The following is a 22,831-nucleotide window of genomic DNA, read 5'->3' on the forward strand; positions in this document are numbered from 1 at the left end:
TACATGTTCTGGTATAATGTTATAAGTCATAATTCTAGTTATTACTTTAAAATGTGTATCTCAGAAATAACCAAAAAAGAAAAGGTGGAGAAAGAGGAACCCTTGTATACTGTTGGTGGGAATGCAAATTGGTATAGCCACTATGGGAAGCAGTATGGAGGTTCCTCAAGAAATTAAAAACAGAACTACCATATATATGATCCAGCAGTCCCACTTCCTAGTATGTAGCTGAAGGAAACAAAATCAGTACCTTAAAGAAATATCTGCACTCCCATATTCATAGCAGCATTATTCACAATAGCCAAGATATGGAAACAACCCAAGTGTCCATCAATGGGTGAATGAATAAAGACAATGTGGTGTGTATATATATACACAGACAGAATGGAACATTATTCAACCATAAAAAGAAGAAGGAAATCTCATCAGTTGCAACAACATGGATGAACCTGGAGGACACTATGTTAAGTGAAACAGACCAGACAGAGAAAGACAAATACTATACGCTATCACTTATATATGGAATCTAAGGGGAAAAAAAATGGAACTCACAGAAAGGAAGACTATACTGGTGATTGCCAGGGGTTGGGGGGTTAGGGGGAATGGAGATGTTGGTCAAAGGGTACGAACTTTCAGTTACAAGATAAGTTTTGAGGATCTAAGATATAGCATGATGACTATAGTTAATAATAGAGTATTGTATACTTTAACAGGGACTAAGGGTTCTACCAACATACTGAAAATAGACACATTTGGGAAGAATAGGCAGAGAAGAAAAAGAGAAAGAATAAATGAGTGGAGAAGAGAGGGAGACAGAGTAAGAGAGAGGAAAAATTAAGAAGCGTCTCCAGCACAATAATTTAGAACCAGTAACAGATTATTTTTTCTGGTATTTTCTGGAGTTAACGTCGACTCCATCTCTTTCCAGTGAAGAAAATGAACGAAAGGATTTCTGTTATAATTTCAGCTTCTAGTGTGTGAGATGGAAAACAGCTTAGGACTTAGTCAAAGGATGAGTCAACCCTTAACTTCCCATTTATCACCAACCCTTAACTTCCCATTTATCACCATTTATGCATGTCATTTCACTTCTCTGATGCTAATTTTCTTATCTATAAGACAATGGTGGTCAGAAAAGCTGTTATGATTAGCTATCTCATGGGATTCTTATGAAGACCAAATGTAATGCATGGTAACTAACCTGGAAATATTACCTATGTAATTATGTATGATTTAATAAGCAGGTACCTATGTAATTATATACTACATGTATTAGATTTAATAAAGATCTTTCTGTTAAAACTATGGGGCAAGTTAAATTTACCACATTTAAAAGTAACAGTGATATATTGTTGAGAACAAAACTTGGGTATGAACACGTCATTCCTCATTTGTTGACCCAGATTACAAAGGAATTTGGCTGGCGATGGGAAGGCAGGTGGTTTGCGATTACCAGGTCTCTGTGGATGAAGCTGTTTCTCTCCAGGTACTCCATCGCTTCACACACATCTTGACACATGCTCAGCAGCACATCTCTACTAAAATGGCCTTGTCTCTGTCGGAGGAAATTCAGAAGGCATCCCCTTTCCATGAACTCGGTAACGATGTAAATGGGTTTCTGCTGGGTGCATACACCATAAAGCTGTACTAACTTCGGGTGTGTCAGTTTCCTGAGAGGGAAGTCATGCATACACAGAGTTACTGCAGGGAAAGAAACCACCAGGGGTGTTAGCTGGCAAGGGGCCACTTTTTAATACAAAAAGAGGAACCAGAAAAAATGTAGAAACTTACATCATTACTTTAGCTTCTTCTATGAAATCTTCCTCACACATGGCACCTTCCCTAATAGCTTTGATGGCTACTTTGTACTGAGCTCGCCACTTGCCAAGCCTTACTACTCCAAAGAGTCCACTCCCCAACTCCCTCATAAAGGTCAGCTCTGAAGGGTTAATCTCCCATTTTTCTGTGAGACAGAGGGGGAAAGTGATAAAATTTAATCAGGAGAATACAGTAGGAATCAGTGGAAAACAAAGAAACTATAACCAAGGTCAATCTAAAACTTACAAGGTAATACAATTACCAACACAGAGCAGACTTGCAACCTGCCCATAAGCGACAGAAGGTGGCTTTCCTCCCTCTGGGGAGGATGGATCCCTTCTCAGCTGTCACAGTAAAAGCAAAGTGAACTGAAGAAGGCAAGAAGATGCTACACAATAGGCTAATAATAATGGAGCTTGAAACTTAAAGGTACTTTTTTCTTTTTTAAACAAATACTTCCTCCTTTACCATTCCTCCCCCTGAAGTTTTTTTTTTCTGTTTCAATTCCATCAAGTTGGAAAGAGTTTAACCTGTTTAAAAGGCTTTCACCAGTAGCACAAAGACAATCAAGTTGCATGTCTTCTCTATTACCTCCATCTTTACTTTCCTGTGAGTAGCCAACCAAGCCCAGTGAGAAGCAGGAAAGGCTTTGATTTATTTTAGAAGTAACATGGTAATGCTTATTTTTCACTGACGGACAGTTTTCTACCAAATAATAATGAATAATGATGAAAACAGAAAACCTAGGGTTACTACAGCTATAAGTGTAATCATCTAACATCTCACACGGTAAACTTATATAAAAACAGTTCCGCTATGTGGAATTCTACACATCTAAACTGGTCTTGTCATAACGGGTTCAAGAAAAATTTGCCATGCAACTAAAAAAGGAGTTACCGTAGCTGAATCCTGCAGTGGTTGGTGCATTCTTTGTGCTAACTGGGTACCGCAGCCTTGTGACAAGTCCTAGAAATCAAAAAGAGTATTACAGTTGAATTCACTCACTCATTCTGCATGGTAAAGCACTAAACTAGAAACTCACTTACAAAATTCATTCATTTATTCACTTAGTGCTCATCGTCCTTGTGTATATATAGCCCTCTGCTATATGCTAGCAAAAACTAAAGGAAGGCAGGAAGGACGATGATCCTACTGTTGTCAAAACCAAGCCTGTGTGCCTGATGCACAGTGAGGCCAAACAAACCAAAATGTCGGAGTCTGGAGCAGAAAAAGGTTTATTGCAGGGCCAAGCAAGAAGAACGGGGGGCTTGTACTCAAAAGACCCCAACTCCCCAGTGGCCTTCGACAAGGGTTTTTAAAGACATTGTTAGGGGAGAGGGTAGTAAGACAAGTGATCAGCTCCTGGACCTTCTTCTGATTGGCTGACGGTAGGTAACAGGGTGATGTTTCAGGAATCTCAATCATCAACCTTCTGGTTCCAACCAGCCTGGGGTCTACTTGCTTGTGGTCAGCATGTAGTCACCCTCCTCCACCTGGATGGGGGTCTTAGCTTCTGCAGAGCGACTCAAAGATACGCATCAGATCATTATCTACATCCCTTCAGGAGGAACTAGGAGTCCTGTGACTAATCGTTAACTGCTTCAGCCTGCTCTTTGGAGCTTGCGGAAGGCTTAGGAGACTAAGCCTTTTTTTTTTTTTTTTCCAAACAAGAAACGGGAAACACAGAGGAGCTTTTTTACCCAGGAAGGCCCCCACAGGGTCCTGCTTGGTTTCACTACTCTCTGAGCCGACAATTCCATATTTTTAAAATATACGTTTTTATTCATTCAACATTTTTTTTTTAAATGCAGTGTTTGTCAGGCACTATGCTAGCATGGTGTCTTGCAAACACTTTAAAGGATGTTCAAAGGTTTCCAACAATTATTATCAAGTATTATTTCATGTTCTTTTCCAGTATGAGATTTGAATTATGAAATGGAATTACAGTAGTCTGCTAAAATTAAAGTGATGCACCTGACATAACTCAGCATTTGTAATCTTAGCATAAAAACTGGACTCTACAATATTAACGACTGGGAATAACACAACTACTGGAAATAGGTGAGGTACCTTAAATCCTTTAACTTAAGTTGCTTACAATACTAAATAAGAAATCCCAGGTATTTCTCCTATAAACACGTGTAGCCCTATGTATTTCTTCTAATACAGCGTATCTCATAGTAATCTAATATTGTTATGTACTTCTCTGTCTCCCCTACCAGATGGTAAGATCTGGGAGAGACAAGATCAATAGCCATCTAGTTTCCCCATAGTATCCCTACCGTCCGGCACCGTTCCTGGCATGCAGTAGGCACTTAATACATGTTTCTGAAATGAGTGACTTGAGATAACGGTGAAGCGTAACAATTCACACAAGAACAAGAAGAAAGGAATAGGGGAATGTGAATGCTGAAAAAGACTAGAATAAAAGATAAGCAAAAGTTCTTCAGGGGATAAATTGATATGAAATCAGTTCCTCAAATGTTAAACACAGAGTTATTACATGATCCAGCAAATCCATTCCTAGGTTAGTACCCAAAAGAAATGAAACATGGTTCATGCAAAAACTTGTACACAGATGTTTCCAGCAGCATTACTCATAATGGCCAAAAGGTGGAAACAGACCAAATGTCCATCAACTGAGGAATGATACAAAATGGATAAACAAAATCCACACGATGGATTATTATTCATCGCTAAAAAGGAGTGGAGTACTTATATAGGCTACGACATGGAGGAATGGCAAAAATATTACGCTCAAAGAAGCTAGTCAGAACAGACTGCATATGGTATGATACCATTTACATGAAATGTCCAGAATAGGCAAATCTATAGAGATAGAAAGTAGATTAGTGGGTGCCTAGGGCAGGACTGGTGGAAGGGGTTAAGGGGTGACTGCTAATGCACGGGGGATGCTGAAAATGACCTCAGATTATGGTGACAGTTGGCACAAGTCTACAAATATACTAATTTACAGACCACTGAGTTGTACACATCATGTGGGTGAACTTTATGGTGTGTAAATTATATCTCAATAACCATTCCTATCATTATCTGAGAGACGTGAAGAGAGTCACAAATAGCAACAGACTTGGCAAAGGCCTTCGATAAAATTTCAAAAGTTAATTTTCCATAGATTGGGCTGGACACTTGGCTAACCCCTGCTCAGTTACATCTTTGAAGTCAAAGGCTAGAAATCTTTCTATCTCATCCTCTGGAGCTTCCAAGGGCACAAATGTGGTTTCTGGTTTTGTTTTTGATGTTTGGTTTATTCCCATTCTGGTGGTTAAGTGTAGCAAAGATTTGGGAAGATGGAAGACGTGTCTGGGACATTCTTACGCTAGTCTTTGGAAGCCTCTAACACAGGCCTAAACCTAAGCTGCTCATCTGGCAGCTTCTGTGACAGCTGCGACATAGACATACATTGGAGTTTAGTTCGGTACTAAATGAAATATTCAATGACGCCTTTAAAGATGGTCCAGCAGGCTTTATTCAGGACCACTGTGATAGGTATAAGGACCACTGCAATGGGATTTTAAAGTGGGGGAAAGAGATGGGCCCGACTCTGAACACAACCTGGACAAATGAGAACTCACAGCCAAGGAGAAGGGTGGGGAATCAGTGGATGGAAAATTACTAAACGAAACATCAATGCAGGGAGGGCTTAGAGTGGTTCTGGCCAAACTAATCGAACAAGATTCTTGCTGAAATAAGCCAGGGTACCCAGACATTACCCGGGGGGATGGTGGAAGGCGAGGAACCCGACCAGTTATTGAGGGTGATTAGACATCAAATCTCAAGGGTAAGGGGTTCTGGTTAAAGTGACTTAGCAGGGTTATTGTCAAAACTGGATTTTATAAGAAAGTGTACAGATGGGCCCAGGAGATGGTCCAGGAGCCTGACTAAAGTTGCGTCAAGCAAAGAACCTTTGTCAGTACCAAGGATGTAGACCTTGTATTGTATGTGGCAGATGTGAACGTTTGCCACACACGATAAGGATAACTTGTGTTTTAAGGTCGAGACGGGGCTTCTTTTGAGTTATTATTTCTGATTTCTCTTTGTATATATCATTTCCTTAATAGGCAGTAATTTTAAATCAATCACTTTCTACAATTAACTACAACATAAACCTGCTCAAGGTTTATGAATTAACCTTTATGAATTAGAATTCATCACCATGTCTAATCATTTTAATCACTACTTTATATTTGAAATAGGTTTTAACAGCTCACTTACCTGCTGCATTGTGCTTATGATATTCAATAATCTCAGGAATTGAACCAAAAGCATGTTTTTCTGCCAGATAATACTTCTTTGGAGATGTCATTGTCTCCTTTATGTGATAATGCCTGAAACCTGATGAACCTTCTCTGTAACAAAAATCAGAATGTGTTAGAACCAAGTTGGAATAATGTAACTTCACCCTTAAGGTGTTTTCTACCAGGGTCCCTACATATGGCCCCCTCTATTCTCTACACAAATTTTATTTTCCCCCATGTTCTTCTTAGCTTCACCTTTCAAATTAACGGATGGAAGTTATAAAGTGGGACTGATAACTGATACTTGGTCCCTTGCATGAGATCGTGAAAGAGAACATTTACCAAAACTCCATTTACCAACAATTAAAAGTCTTAAAATAGCTATTAGCTGGATACTGCTTTTTGTCCCTGCTGTTGGTGTTGCAAATGTCCAGAAGACCTCTAAAAGTTAATAAACTAGACGTACAAATCATGTACACATTCTATTTTAGGTATCTTAGATCTTCCTGAGTCATCTCTTGCTGAAAATCCTTTCCAGAGAACTCTTGCCACTGTGAAGATAAAGTTCAAACTCCTTGACATGGACGTGATGTGTCTTCCACTTCTACCTCTCTGGCTTCTCTCTCCTCCCTTCCCCCTGCCCCTCCCATTCTACAATCCAGCTACAATACACTGTTGTCAGCTCACCAAGTGCTCGCTCACTTCCAGGTCCAGGCAATTTCCTGTGTCAGAAACACATTTCCCTCTCTCCAACTTTTGCCTGCCTCACCCGCCAGGTCTCACATTGGATGTCAGTAGACAACGTTAATGCCTAACTCAGATGTGTCTGGGCTAAGTCCCACCCACCCCCACCCCAACACACAAACACACACACACACACACACACGTTGCCCTCCCTGCATAGCAGTCACTCACATATACCATCACTGCCTGTTTGCCTGTCTGAAAGAAGCCCTCGCTAAGCTGCTGGAGGGCTGGGTCTGTGTCTACTTGGCTCAGTGTGGTATCCTTAGTACCTAGCACAGAGCAAAGTAATTATCTGCGGAATGTTGCTAAAGTTTCTCTAGTCATTCAGAACAAATATATATATGGAAAATGAGGAAAATTACTAGATATGAATATAAAAATGGTACAGACTTTAGAAATCAAGTTCAGATTTTTTTAATGCTCAATTGTAGCTTATTTTCTGAAAATTAGGAATCCATATACACTATATAAGAACTTCATATAAAAACTCTGATTTTAAGCAGAGAGAGAGAGAGAGAGAGAGAGAGAGAGATTACTTACCCTCCGAACTTTGTATAAAGGGAGACTGTGTACATGCCTGGTTGACTGGAATCTCTTACCATAAAACCACCTTCTTTATCCTAAAATCCAAGAAGAAAATTTTTTTCAATCCAATAATACCAATGCCACAGAGAAGATCCAAGAGCCCAATCTTATAATTTTATGATTATTATCCTCTGCCGAGAAAATCTGCTTTGGAGAAGCGCAACTTACCAACAGGTAAGTCATCCACGTGACCGTCTCCCATCCACGTGACCTTCCACTTCACATTACTGAACCGTGAGATTAGTTAAAGAAAGCACACTCCTAATTCTCCACAATCACAACTCCTCACACACACTAGTACGAGACATCTCAACAAGACAACCTCTCAGGGCCCTTCCAGAACTAACAGACAAAATTTTGCAATTCCCTTATGTCCTGGACATGTGGGGAAACAGTTACTGAAAAATGTATTTCTTAATGACTGGGTTTCATTTCATACATTTTTCATATTTGCTATAAGGCTTCAATCCCGACTCAATATCATCTTCTATCCACACAGCATTTTTCCTGTAAATACCTCAGTGCTCTTTACAGGAAGATTTTTTTTTAAATCCTCAATTCCCCTGGAAATCGATGTTAAATATCACTCTTTATGAAAGGAGAGACAGAGGCACAAGCAACTTAAGCAGAGAAACCCAAAAGGCAGCAACATGCTGAATGACCAAAAGCTAAATCCTCATCAGGTTCTTAGCCTAAGAGCAAGAAACAGAAGCTAAGAACCTCAAATACCTCTCCACCATTAATGTCACAGTCAATCTCTAGCACTGAAATTGCTTTAAAATGAAAGTGTGTTTAACAGAACAAAATAAATTTTCTTCTTATTCCTAGGAAAGACAATGGAATGAAATAAAGGCCCACAAATAAATCTGATAAGAACAATTAGGGACAATGATAACAGTTAATCGATCAATAAAACATGGTTATTGAACACTTACTCTGTTTTAACATGTTCTAATATGTGGATCTACTCAGTCCTCAAAACAGTCCTATGAGGCAGGTACTATTGTTACCTCCTTGACTGTTTACTTTACAGGTAAGGAAATGGGGCACAGAAAAGTTGGACATTTGCCCCAACTCAAACAGCTAGTAAGTAGCAGAGCCAGGATTTGGACCCCAGGCCTTCTAGCTACCCACTTCCCTAGAGCTGCCTCTCATTGTGAGGTCACCAGGGAGGCGTGTAAAAATCCTGTAGAGGGAGAGGGGCAGGGAGGGGCAGTGACGTGTCATCTGAAGCAAGCAAAGTCACCTGCTATTGCTCTTGTAACATAAACTACAGAAAGAAGTTATACCCTGAGAAAACTGGGCATATACTGGGCATATACCCTGAGAAAACCATAATTCAAAAAGAGTCATGTACCAAAATGTTCATTGCAGCTCTATTTACAATAGCCAGGACACGGAAGCAACCTAAGTGTCCATCACCGGATGAATGGATAAAGAAGATGTGGCACATATATACAATGGAATATTACTCAGCCATAAAAAGAAACGAAATTGAGTTATTTGTAGTGAGGTGGATGGACCTAGAGTCTGTCATACAGAGTGAAGTAAGTCAGAAAGAGAAAGACAAATACCGTATGCTAACACATATATATGGAATCTAAGAAAAAAAAATATCATGAAGAACCTAGGGGTAAGACGGGAATAAAGACACAGACCTACTAGAGAATGGACTTGAGGATATGGGGAGGGGGAAGGGTAAGCTGTGACAAAGCGAGAGAGAGAGGCATGGACATATATACACTACCAAACGTAAAATAGATAGCTAGTGGGAAGCAGCCACATAGCACAGGGAGATCAGCTCGGTGCTTTGTGACCACCTAGAGGGGTGGGATAGGGAGGGTGGGAGGGAGACGCAAGAGGGAAGAGATATGGAACCCTCAGAATGGGAGAAAATATTTGCAAACGAAGCAACTGACAAAGGATTAATCTCCAAAATTTATAAGCAGCTCATGCAGCTCAATAACAAAAAAAACAAACAACCCAATCCAAAAATGGGCAGAAGACCTAAATAGACATTTCTCCAAAGAAGATATACAGACTGACAACAAACACATGAAAGAATGCTCAACATCATTAATCAGTAGAGAAATGCAAATCAAAACTACAATGAGATATCATCTCACACCGGTCAGAATGGCCATCATCAAAAAATCTACAAACAATGAATGCTGGAGAGGGTTTGTAGAAAAGGGAACCCTCTTGCACTGCTGGTGGAAATGTGAATTGGTACAGCCACTATGGAGAACAGTATGGAGGTTCCTTAAACAACTACAAATAGAACTACCATATGACCCAGAAATCCCACTACTGGGCACAGACCCTGTGAAAATCATAATTCAAAAAGAGTCATGTACCAAAATGTTCATTGCAGCTCTATTTACAATAGCCTGGAGATGGAAACAACCTAAGTGTCCATCATCAGACGAATGGATAAAGAAGATGTGGCACATATATACAATGGAATATTACGCAGCCATAAAAAGAAACGAGGTTGAGCTATTTGTAGTGAGGTCGATGGACCTAGAGTCTGTCATACAGAGTGAAGTAAGTCAGAAAGAGAAAGACAAATACCATATGCTGACACATATATATGGAATTTAAGAAAAAATATGTCATGAAGAACCTAGGGGTAAGACAGGAATAAGGGGCTTCCCTGGTGGCGCAGTGGTTGAGAGTCCACCTGCCGATGTAGGGGACACGGGTTCGTGCCCCGGTCCGGGAAGATCCCACATGCCGCAGAGTGGCTGGGCCCGTGGGCCATGGCCGCTGGGCCTGCGCATCCGGAGCCTGTGCTCCACAACGGGAGAGGCCACAACAGTGAGAGGCCCGCGTACCGCAAAAAAAAAAAAAAAAAAGAAAGGAATAAGGACGCAGACCTGCTGGAGAATGGACTTGAGGATGTGGGGAGGGGGAAGGGTAAGCTGTGACAAAGCGAGAGAGTGGCATGGACATATATACACTACCAAGCGTAAGGTAAATAGCTAGTGGAAAGCAGCCGCATAGCACAGAGAGATCAGCTCAGTGCTTTGTGACCGCCTGGAGGGGTGGGCTGGGGAGGGCGGGAGGGAGGGAGACGCAAGAGGGAAGAGATATGGGAACATATGTATATGTATAACTGATTCACTTTGTTGTAAAGCGGAAACTAACACACCATTGTAAAGCAATTATACTCCAATAAAGACATAAAAAAAAAAAAGACTGGGAGCAATTACTAAATAGAATAACTAGATCATAAATGCAGAGAACTGCAGAGGTCATCTTCTAATCCAACCTCTCTGTCTTACAGATGCAAAAAACACTAGAAAAGTCACAGCTAGACTCAGGTTGTCTCCTCATTAAGTCCACTTAGTTTCCTCTATAGTAGATTTCATCCTTCCACTTTATTTCTTTGTAAAGTGTAAGAATTTTAGCACATTTCTTAAGGCAACTATATATTGTATTAAAACTTAATTTATAAAAGATAGCACGTAACACTGATGTAAACTATTTTAAAACAAAGAACTTCAAGTAAAAAGGAAAAACACATGTCAAGTACTAATATCAAGGTAGCAAATGATAAATCAGTAAGAAACAGTAAAGAAATGTTGCCCATGTATAGCTATTACCTATTGTTATCAGTTTAATTCTTTCCCCCTCAAAAAACATACTTTGGAGTTCTAACCCCTGGTACTTCAGAATGTGACCTTCTGCGGAGATTTACAGAGGGAATCAAGTGAAAATGAGGTCATGGGGTGGGGTGGGGGGCTCATCCTATATGACTGGAGTCCTTATAAAAGGGAAATTTGGACACAGAGCCAGGCATGCATAGAGGGAAGAACCATGGGGAGAAAAGGAGAGGGGCCTGGGACAGATCCCTCCCTCACAGCCCCCAGAAGGAGCCACGCCCACTGACATCTGGACTGCAGGCTTCTAACCTCTAGGTCCATGAAACAACAAACTTGAGCTGTTTAAGCCACTCAGTCTGTGGTACCTTGTTACAGCAGCCCCAGGAAACTAATAGAGCAGTTTTCACTTTTAAATGATTTCAAAAAACCAAAACTTGTACTTACGCCATAGTATTTTTTGGGCTTTAGAAACAGAGGTAGGTGGAATTACTCATCAGGGATTCGTTACCATTGATTTTGTGCTGAAACCAAACCCACAAGACAAGTACAAACACTTACTTCACTTCTAAGGAGTTGCTCTGCTTTGCTTCTATTCATATTTCTGCAATACCATCTGAAGAGAAAAAGGTATGTTTAGGGCCTCAGGTTTTTAAAAGTGTTCTTTTTTCTTTTTAGGATTAGCAAGGTATTGATAATATTACTCATCAATAACAAACAATAAATAAGAACAAGGCCTCATTCATAATCTCAATAATATAGACAACCACTAGTAACATTTGGATACACATACATGCAGACTTTTTCTACCTATATTTTTATGAAGACACATAGGTATGCCAACATTCTTATTTGCTGTATTAAAGTGAGGTCAAGCTACACTTGCTCTATCAGAACCTGAATCTTTCATATAACGGTACACGATACACATCTTTGCAAAGCAATGTAGTCCTGTGCATCACGGTCTGGATGCACCATCATTTATTTAAGCGACTCTTCATTATTTAACATAAAAATCATTTCCAAGTTTTAACTATTATAATAATAGCAAGAATGAATTTTACCCCACTGACTCAAATACGCAGGAAATGTCACCACGTTATTGTCTTGGATTCCAATTAAATCTAATCCCAAGCCCCCAACAGGCAGGAGATTTCATCTCCAATCATCATGAAGCCTCCCCCGCAAATTTCACGAAGGTCCCAAGTATTGAAAGAAACAGAGCAAAACAGAAGAGCAGGCCTCCTGGGTCTTCCAGACTTTCTGGTTCCAGCACAGCCCCGACCCCTGGCAGCCCTCCGAAGGTCTACTGTAGGAATCCCACCAGGGCCAAGCAGTGGCACCTGCCCTGCCACCACTCTGTGCCAAGCCCCTGCATATCAGTGCCCCTGCTTAACCTTTGAGAAATCTTTCCTAAGGAAAGATGGATACTGCCATCTCCCACCTCATCCTCAGAGGTACTCCCCTCTCCCTGCTTCCCCTAGCCCATGCTCTCCAGGGGATTATGAGCAAGTTGGCCAAAGAAGATGAACGCAGACTGTCAGCTTTAAACTTGGATTTTTGTGTTGTGTTGTGCTGTTTGTTCTAGATGGACTTTAGTGGGCAGAGAATTCTCCATCCAGTCCTATTTCCCAAGGATTCCAATGTTATGAAATCAGCTTGGCCCCTCTAAACCCGTGAAGTTTCCACCACTGCCTCAGCCTTTTATAAAAGAAACAGCACCTGCTTTTGGCCCAGCAAACACCCCGAGACAAGCGAATACAAAGGCCTTCCCTAACTGAGGAAGGGAAAAATACAAAGAAAAAAATACAAGATCATTTTTGGTCTGGATTCTTTCATGCAGTTGGAGGGGACAAACACAAATTATAATCTCAACACAAGCCAAAAACTGTTATTTTATTTGGAGCCTGAAGTGATTAACCAGGCCTCAGAATTGTGGGTATTAAGATCTCATTGTTGTGGACCCCACTTTATGAACTGAGACCAAGTTCAACAAAATTACAAATTTAAATTCTGATCAATTTCTGAACGCAACTGAGGGATAAAATAAATGAGGAGAACAGAATGGATTCTGTCCCTAAAGCTTTCCCACTGATAGGAGAAATATTTGTCAGGATACCAAAAACAACCATAAAAGTTAATTAGAAAAGGTAGCTGCAGCTCTCATTATGCATTATAAACCAGCAGGACCTGAAAGATTGAAAACAAAAAATTCTCTTTATTAATCACAGGAGATCCAAGCCCACATCTTCACAGTGAGAATAAGTGATGGAGGCTCAAGCTCACGTTCAGATGCAAGAAATCAGTAAAGCTAGATTGTGGCTCTCAAGAGAAATTCGATATAAGATACTCAGAGAAAGAAAAAGGTCCTTTCCTCACTTGGTATATTCAAGCTCCTGGGAAGGGATAAAAGAAATAAGGAAAGAAAAAAAAATCCACAGCACAAATCCTATTCTAAGTAGTCATTTGTATGGTATTTGCAGTTTCCCCAGAAAGGATGTTTTCCTCCCTAGGATATAAACTCAGACCCTGAAGGGTACGTTGAAGGAAGGAAAGGAGGAAGGAGTGATGTACAAATCAAAAGATGAGTCATCGGGCTTCCCTGGTGGCGCAGTGGTTGAGAGTCCGCCTGCCAATGCAGGGGACACATGTTCGTGCCCCGGTCTGGGAAGATCCCACATGCCGCGGAGCGGCTGCGCCCGTGAGCCATGGCTGCTGAGCCTGCGCGTCCGGAGCCTGTGCTCCGCAACGGGAGAGGCCACGACAGTGAGAGGCCCGCGTACCGCAAAAAAAAAAAAAAAAAAAAAAAATGACTCATCTCGTGGTGAGTATTTCCTAACGGTTCTTTGTGGCTTCTCTTCCTCTTCCATGATACCTATCACCAGGCAAGGAGGGAAAGACAAGAGTGGCTCTGCTGAACGCATCCTGTCGGGAAGAACGATGCACACGTGGTGAGCCGGAGAGCTGCCGCCGAGATGCCAGCCCGCGTGCGTCGCCCACGAGCCCGGCCCAGAAATGCCTGTTGGAGGTTAGTTAGCGTCCCCTGACGAAGGAACTATATACTTCTAGAAAGAATACCCAGGATTTGTAAGTAACTTGTCATTCCATTCTTAGATATCAAAACCCTAATGGGAATGAGGGTTTCAGATTGGCTAGTCACTTCAAACACTCCAGAGGGACAGGACTTCATAGTGCTGTCTGAATAGAGGGGAAAGCAGCTTTGGGGACAACCTTCTGGAAAGGATGGATCCTGGCCAAGCTTCTTGGAGAGGGTGGGTTGGGTAAATTAGAAAATGGAGGCAACAGGTATAAACTAACAAAAAATTGAAAACAACCAACCAACGAGCTATATAATCTTTGCCGGTTCTCACTTTGGCCCTTGCCTCCTGGATCACCCACGCAAAGCCTTGTCCTAGACTTTTCCTGTTCTAAGGGTCCCTGCATTCCTGTCACCTTCCTCCTCTAGCATACTTCCATCAAGAACATCTTACTGACCACAACGAGCCCAGTTTCTTTCCTGCAGCACTTCCGATGGTCCTGTCTTCCCCCCACCGGGACCTGGGTGAGGGGGTGGGAACTAGGGTACTGATGGCCCTGGGAGCTGCAGGCTGCCAGTCCTGAGCCCAGCCCAGTGGACAGTTATTGCCCGGACGCCTCCTGCCCACAAACAAACAGCAGAAGGGCTCTTGATTCAGCAGCTGGCAAAAGGCTTTTTAACCCTGGAGACATTTAAGACGTGTTACAGGATGGGCTTTAGCAAAATCTAACACAAACAGTGGAGTGGAAAGACAGCAGGAGTGACTGTCAGCACCGAGAACAGGTTTTTCCTTTCTCATCCAGTCAGGGCTGGCACCTCGCCACATGGAATCCCCAGTCCCTGGGCAGCTGGCTGAGGGGACTCCCACGGCAAGTTCACTCGGTCATGCCGAGGTGGAGTCAGGCACCCAAAAATGGCATGGCAGTGAATCATAAACTTCCTAAAACCCTTATTTGTAATCCCATGAGTCATAAGGGGAGTTCTCCCATTTAGATAAGGATTATCTGGTTTCCAAGCACATCCCTCCTGAAATCACCAGTTACTTCTTGGTCAGATCCCTTTAAAATCAGGTCCAAGTTTTTACCTTTTAGCATCTTCCCTAATTCTAAGGATTTACTCTATTTTCCTAAAATTTCTTCAAGAACAAAACCACTATTTTAGGTACATGCTTTTTATACCCTTACCTACTTCTAAAACAACTTTTTTTTTTTTTTTAGTTACATGCTTTTCATACCCTTACCTACTTCTAAAACAACTTTTTTTTTTTTTTTTAGTTACATGCTTTTCATACCCTTACCTACTTCTAAAACAACTTTGAGGGGTCACACCACCGAGTGCTAGGACTTTTGAATCTGTTAATCCTTTTCTAGACTTTTAAGGTACACTCACATTACAGGAAGTAACATGGACAGAGGAAACAGCTTGGTGGTGGTGGTGGTGGTGGTGACAGTGTTTTTTTTTTTTTTTTGACAGTGTTGTTTTTAAACAAGTGAATGAAGCATCAGTATACCACCTCAGAATGACCACAAAAGGCTCATATATATTTGGTATATATGAGCCTCTCACTAAAACCTGGCCATGCACTGCTAGTGAGCATATAAACAGCAGCCCATTGTTTCTCTGAAAAGGAATCTGACAGCATGATTAGGAGTCTTAAGACGTTCATAACTAGCTTTTAGCTCAGTATGTAGATTTTTAGAGATCTAGTTTAAGACAATAAGCAGGAAGAGGTATCCCAGTATTTTTACATAGTAAAGATGCCTAAACAACATAATGCCACACAAATAAGGAAATGATTATATAAATTATTGCACATCCATGTGCTGTATGTCTGGTTGTACTCCTTAAGGCCTCACACAGTGCCTGATACACACTAAGGTCTCAGTAAACATTTGAAGAATTCACGACTGAATGAAATATAATGCAATTATTAAAATGTTTTCGAAGTACATTTAATGGCATGAGGAAATACTCACACTCATACTATTAAGTGAATTAAACAGGATGTAAAACAGTATATACAGCATGATTCTAAAGATTGAAAGGAAATATATGAATGTTGACAGAGGTCAACTTTAGTTGATTTCTGAATAATTTCTCTTACTAACATTTTTCATATTTTCAAAGAATTTTAAAACAATAATCACATATTGTTATTATAATTAGAAAAAAGAAACAATCAAATGTTTTTTTAAAGGCCACTCGGGGAAACTGTATTTTGATTTCTTGAATGAATGAACAATGAGCTGTATTTCAAAGTCAGCTAAAGCTATGATTCGTTTAAAATCAATTCAATTATATTCACTTCTGTAATTCTATTCACACATAGTACCTTCAGGTAAAGTGTATTATAGAAACTAATTCTCACAACGTCTATTTACCATCCTAGACAACTGAGTTAAGTTAGTGCGTCCTTCTAAAGATAATGAAAGATAACCATTAATCTCCAAAATGTCTTACATAAGTAGGAAAATAAAAACATTTTCTAGTCCTCCACATTCACAAAATAATCTTTTACTTACTCATACTGATCTAAGTTGTTTGATTTCTTTCCTGTCACGTAATTACTTGGGATATATCCTTCACTCCTAGAAATAAGAAAAATACTTTAGACAAACTGAAATTATTTTACTGAGAGAGTACTAAAAGAAAAATTACTGCCTTTCCGGAATAAAGTATAAAACTGCCTAAAGCTTATAAGAAAGACTAGCTGACCCCCAGTAAGTAAATATTGCTACAGTATTTGATGCTTTACAAAGGACTTCCTCATTTGATCCTTACAAAAATTCTGAGGTAGGCAGGCATTATTGTACCCACTTTTTGGCGGGGAAACTAAAACTAAGGCTTAGAAAGGTTGAGAGACTTTCTCAGGTCTCAAAGCTAGCCAGCAACAGGGCCATACGTTGAATTCTGAACTTGTGACTAGTTTCAGAGCCCTTCCTAATATTCCATGATGCTTCTTTTGAATTCACAATTTCTTGGGATGTTTTAACGAAACCACTACTTCAGAAAAGTTGAAGTGTTGGATAAAAACACCCATCACTCCAATACCTCAACAGTCTGTGTAGTGCATTGTTTCACAGAGGGTCATGCCTGACATCTACATCAGTATCATCAGGTCCCTTGTTAAAAAGGCAAATTCTGGGACTTCCCTGGCGATCCAGTGGTTAAGGCTCTGTGCTTCCAATGCACTGGGTGCGGGTTCGATCCCTGGTCAGGGAACTGAGATCCTGCAAGCCGCGTGGTGCACAACCAAAAACAACAAAAAAAAAGCAAATTCCTGGGTCATACCCCAAGAGATCTGAACTGAGAAGGCCTATGTGGGCCTACGGAATCTATGATTTTACCCCAGATGACTCCTATCTCCTATGCACATTACAGTTTAAGGAGCGATCATATCAGGTAAAATCTTGGTTAGAGCCAAGAATTTCAGCATAAAAGAGATACATGTATAAAATTTCTAAGTTGAGTAAAAACCTCGTAATCTTAAATTTGAACTATTAGTAAGAACTCATAACACACACACACACACACACACACACACACACACACACACACACACACGTACCAGTGCATACATGTAGCTCTGTTGCACTGAGAAAGACCTAGAAGCAACACCAGTCCAGGAGCCATTAGAATCCAAGCACCCCAACTGTTGTCTCTAAATATTGCTTCTTACTACAAGGAGCCAGAACTCCTTGGGGAAATGGCAAACTGCAGGTTTGGCCAGGAAAAATACAAGATGAACTTGAGCTATTTTATTTTATTCAGAAAGCAGGGTAGCTGAGAAAGACTAAAAGCGTCCCCAATCAAAAATAGCTACCACTGACCCATGATGGGACAATTCAAGTAAAAAGAATAATGACTGCAATAGACTGAAACCAAATATATAAGCATCTATAATAACACAAAACATTATTGGTTACCATTGCTATCAACAGAGGAAGCTTGGTCATCAACTCATTATTTCTGAAAAGTTGGTAAAAGATAAGAATCCAAAATGTATCTTGCCTTTCCTGCATGAACTAAATGAACTGGTTCATGAGGCCATTCTTCTTTAGAGATTTAATAAATGCAGATGGAATGACAGAATTAGAAAAATCACCATTTTGCTATCCCTAATGGATCTAAGCAATAATCATCAATGGATGCCAAAATCATTAGGTGAAACACTGATAAAGAACTTTGTGATAGAGGAATAATGTTGACACCTGAACCAATGAGTAATCCTGGCATCATCAGAAGCGGAACAACCAGATATACAGGACAGAGATGCATATTAAATGACACCATATGGAAGCAAACAGCTTAATCTAGATTGTGGCTCATTTCATAGAGAAATAAGCTGGTTTTATCAATAAATCAAAAATGAGAAAAAAAAAGGCTAGGGATTGTTACAGAATAAAAGAAAGACGTGAGACCTATCAGCCAAAATGCAATGTGTGGACCTTGTTTTAACCTTGATTAAACTGTAAAATACAGATTAGAGCTAATCAAGGGAAACCAGAATTACAGAGTTGGTACTATCCTTAGACCTGGGCCAGAGGGCCCTTGCTCTGACCTCACACTTTCGAGAGGATGCTAAAGCCCATGATCCCTCAGCCCTCCTCTGGACCATCATCTGTGTAACTAGGGTCCCAGAATTCTCTGCCCACTACCAAGCCCTACATGGGCCTTCCCAATGGGTTTCATCCTTTGAAAAGCAAATGATGCTGATTGTGTGCACCCACTCCAGCCCAGGTCCAAGGAGTGACCAAGTTGGGGGGTGGCTTTTGCAAACCATGTGGACAGAGTTTGGATGTACGGCTGGGAGATTTACATGGTACACGTGAGATGGAGCCCAGGGCAGAAGGGAAGAGAGAAGGGAGACACCTCAGGGAGCTGGCTCTCTGTGCACTAACACATTCTGGCGTGGAACTCCAATCCAAACCTTGCCTTCCTTGTCATTTTGAAGGTATGTTTGTCAAGCTGGAGGATAAGTTATATCTTATTTACCAGTTTGTTAGCTTGACTTATAACTTCTAAATATTTAACCATATGATATCTGGGTTTTTATTTGTACTCTTCTTCTAGTCCTGAAAATGTTGCAGGAAAGCCTACAGATGATGTTTTTTAACTTATTATTAAGTATGATAATGACACAGCAGTTGTTTAAAAAAATCTTTAGCAGTTAGACTTAGGGGTGAAATGACATGATGATTTGAATTTAGTTTTAAATACTTGAGAAAAAACAGTTGGGAAGATTTTAAAATCAAGACTGGCCAAATGTTGGTAATTTCTGAAGTCAAGTGACAAGAGGCTCCATTATACTATGATGTACTTTTTGGATATCTGAAAATGTCTATAATAAAAAATAAAACTCAATATTCTACAGTGTTTGGCAAAAAAAATCAGTGATGACCTTCTTGTAAACTTGGATTAAAAGGTTTCCAAAAAGGTAATAATGCACAGCAAACCAGCACTCAGGAGATCTACCACTGCTGAGAAGTGAGCAGAAGACACGGACCCTGCCCAACCCAGAGGCTTCCACTGCTTCTCCAGAAGTGACCTGAGGAACACAGAACTAGAACTGGGGGTGGGACAGGAGGTGAGAAAGCAGACTTGGAGGGAGGACATGCTCTAACCAGGACAAAAAGGTCCTCCTCTTCCTATCCACAGGAACTCAGAATATAAACAGGATTATATTTCAGAGGTAAGCTCAGGATGCAGAGCTTTCTTAATGAAGCCGAAGGCTCATCCCCTACGTTTATCCACATTTACCCATTATTTACCAATAATAAGATTGAAAGGACTATTCTCTTTAAATCCTAAATTATTTTGTATAAATAATGTTTGTTTTTAAATTTCTTGAATGTATGTATTTTAGACATAGACGCATATGCACATACATATAGACAGAAAGACACACACACACACACGCACGCACACACACACATTCTCTCTCTCTTAGACAAATCTAAGATTACTTTACCTTGGGGGTGGGGTGCGGGGGGAAGGGACCTAAAATGTAATTTCCCCCAAGAGCAAACAATCCAATTAGACATATAATGGATGAGAAAGAGACCCGTGTAATGGATTCTAATTTCTGGAAAGGAGTGGTTGATTCATTTATATTTATGGAGTCACTACTAAGAATACATTGTGTTACTGCAAAGTAATAACATATATTTTCATTTATGGCCGCTGAACTAGCCTCATTACATGACAGTTACAGGTTATCCTCTTCTCACTCAGTATTTCACTCCCAGCCACCCACTGTGTATCATCCACAGAGAGGGAATACCTACCCATATTTATCTCTTGCTTTCCACCAATGAACATCATTCTTTTCCAATATGATATACTCCTGGCCTCTCTCTAATCTGAGATCATGTGCTTCTGTCGCTTGGAAATCATACATGGCTACAACTATTTCTTCACTATTACCTTCTTCTTCAGGTGGAATTGGTGGGGGAGGCCTTCGCTAAGAAAAGGAGGTAACATATAAAAGTTTAGTCTTCTGTTTGAAACTGGGTGTGCAGTAAAACACCAAGCAATGCGCATGTCCCCACAGTATAAAGTCTGCTTTAGATAACCTGGTGAACCCGCACCATGAGTTCGATGATATTGATGCTACTGGACCTCTCATGGGCTTCAGAATTTAGGACAAGAGCAAAAGCTGTCTTTAAACATCAAACGGCTTCTGCTCAGTGTCAGGACTAGCTTTCCAGGGAGAGGCAAGGGTAACGTGAGTAGAAACCAGGAGGACTAAAGGCAGACCCACCATTTAACGGCCTGCAGGGGGGAAAAGCAGAACTACTTCTGTCAGGTCTCCTCCCACTCAAAGGAATCTGCACTGCTTTGTGCCTGCTGTGTGCAAGGCACACTCTTAGTACCTAGCCAGCATACGGTTTCTCATTTCTTTTTAATTGAAGTATAGTTGATTTACAATGTGTGAGTTTCTCATGTACGGCCAAGTGATTCAGTATATATTCTTTTACATATTGTTTTTCATTAGGGTGTATCACAGGATATTGAATATAGTTCCCTGTGCTATACAGTAGGACCTTGTTGTTTATCTGTTTTATATATAGTAGTTTGTAGCTGCTCATCCCAAACTCCTAATTTATCCCCCTCCCCCTCTGGTAACCATACATTTGTTTTCTACATCTGTGAGTCTGTTTCTGTTTTGTAAATAAGTTCACCTGCATTCTCATTTATTCTTAATCCTAATCCCATGACGTAGAGTATATAACTTCCATTTTACAGCTGAGGAAGCAATGGCTGAAGTATCCCACCCAAAGGCACTCATATCAGATTCATGCTGGATCAAGGCTCCTCGGGAGTCCAAAGTGCATGTGTTTTCTACCATACTCCACTATTCACAGTCACTCCTTCGTCATAATACTGTGGTCTTAAGACTGAAATATTCCTTTAAAGTCCCATGCCTCTTGTATAATTCTTGAAGCCAAAATACAGGCAGAATGCCAGATGGTAATATCTGATACAATTAAATTGACATTATTTGACACCAAAAAAAAAAAAAAAAATCAAGTGAGCCATAGTCTATCCATTTCCGATGTGATCCTTGCAGGGAGCAGCATCACAGGAATGAACATAAACATACTTAATAAACTGCAAATGTTTCCGAACATTAAAGACCAGCTTACCGTCTTTGTTTCTGGTGCTGGTGCTCGAGGTAGTGCTTTTCTTATACCTGAAAATGACAACGACAAAAACAGGTCAAAATGCCATCTACCAATGATTGATAGTTTTAAGTAAAAATGAACCCCTAACAAGAAGTCCACTCAGACTCTCTCACTCTGGTGCATTTTGCTTGTAATACTATTTTAGAACAGATTTTTTTAAATGCTGTTAAAGCCGGTTTGTATTTCTGCCTTCTTGAACAGACTGTAAATGCCACAGGGATTGGGGCCATGCCTTGTTCACTGTAAACAAATGGGACTACATCAGAACCAAAAAGCTTCTGCTCAGCAAAGGAAACCATCAACAAAATGAAAAGGCAGCCAACAGAAGGGGAGAAAATATTTTCATCCCACATATCTGAGAAGGGGTTAACATCCAAAATATACAAGGAATGCACACAACTCAATAGTTAAAACAAATAATAATAATAACTCATTTAAAAGTGGACAAAGGACCTAAACAGACACTTTTTAAATTTTTTTTATTATTATTATTTTTTTTTTTTTTTGCGGTATGCGGGCCTCTCACTGTTGTGGCCTCTCCCGTTGCGGAGCACAGGCTCCGGAAGCGCAGGCTCAGCGGTCATGGCTCACGGGCCCAGCCGCTTCACAGCATGTGGGATCTTCCCGGACCGGGGCACGAACCCATGTCCCCTGCATCGGCAGGCGGACTCTCAACCACTGCGCCACCAGGGAAGCCCCAGACACTTTTTTTTAAAGAAGACATACAAATGGCCAACAGGTACCTTAAAAGGTGCTCGACATAACTAATCATTAGGGAAATGCAAGTCAAACCACAATAAGATACCACCTTATACATATTAGGATAGCAATTATAAAAACCACACATGATAACAAATGCTGGTAAGGATGTAGAGAAAAGGGGATGCTTGTGCACTGCTGGTGGGAATGTAAACTGATGCAGCCACTATGGAAAATAATATAGAGGTTCCCCCCAAAATTAAAAATACAACTACCATATGATCCAGCCATCCCACTTCTGGGTATATACACAAAAGAAACAAAATCAATACCTTAAAGAGATATCTGCACTCTCATGTTCACAGTAGCATTATTCACGATAGCCAAGATATA

The 22,831-nt window shown here is 40.5% G+C and overlaps 1 protein-coding gene across 1 annotated transcript in view; it reads right to left on the reverse strand.

Moving 5' to 3' along the window:
- Positions 1 to 22,831, reverse strand: part of TEC (tec protein tyrosine kinase) — a 142,487-nt gene that overhangs the window by 13,517 nt on the left and 106,139 nt on the right. Inside the window, exons 6-14 of the mRNA XM_079921095.1 lie at positions 21,701 to 21,747; positions 20,339 to 20,514; positions 16,574 to 16,639; positions 11,576 to 11,630; positions 7,365 to 7,444; positions 6,055 to 6,188; positions 2,716 to 2,784; positions 1,792 to 1,963; positions 1,454 to 1,670 (exon numbers count right to left, since the gene is read on the reverse strand). Coding sequence (XP_079777221.1) covers positions 1,454 to 1,670; positions 1,792 to 1,963; positions 2,716 to 2,784; positions 6,055 to 6,188; positions 7,365 to 7,444; positions 11,576 to 11,630; positions 16,574 to 16,639; positions 20,339 to 20,514; positions 21,701 to 21,747 — 1,016 coding nt within the window. The remainder of the gene's footprint in view (positions 1 to 1,453; positions 1,671 to 1,791; positions 1,964 to 2,715; positions 2,785 to 6,054; positions 6,189 to 7,364; positions 7,445 to 11,575; positions 11,631 to 16,573; positions 16,640 to 20,338; positions 20,515 to 21,700; positions 21,748 to 22,831) is intronic.

Source organism: Stenella coeruleoalba, assembly GCF_951394435.1.
Source record: "Stenella coeruleoalba genome assembly, chromosome: 4".
NCBI lineage: Eukaryota > Metazoa > Chordata > Mammalia > Artiodactyla > Delphinidae > Stenella > Stenella coeruleoalba.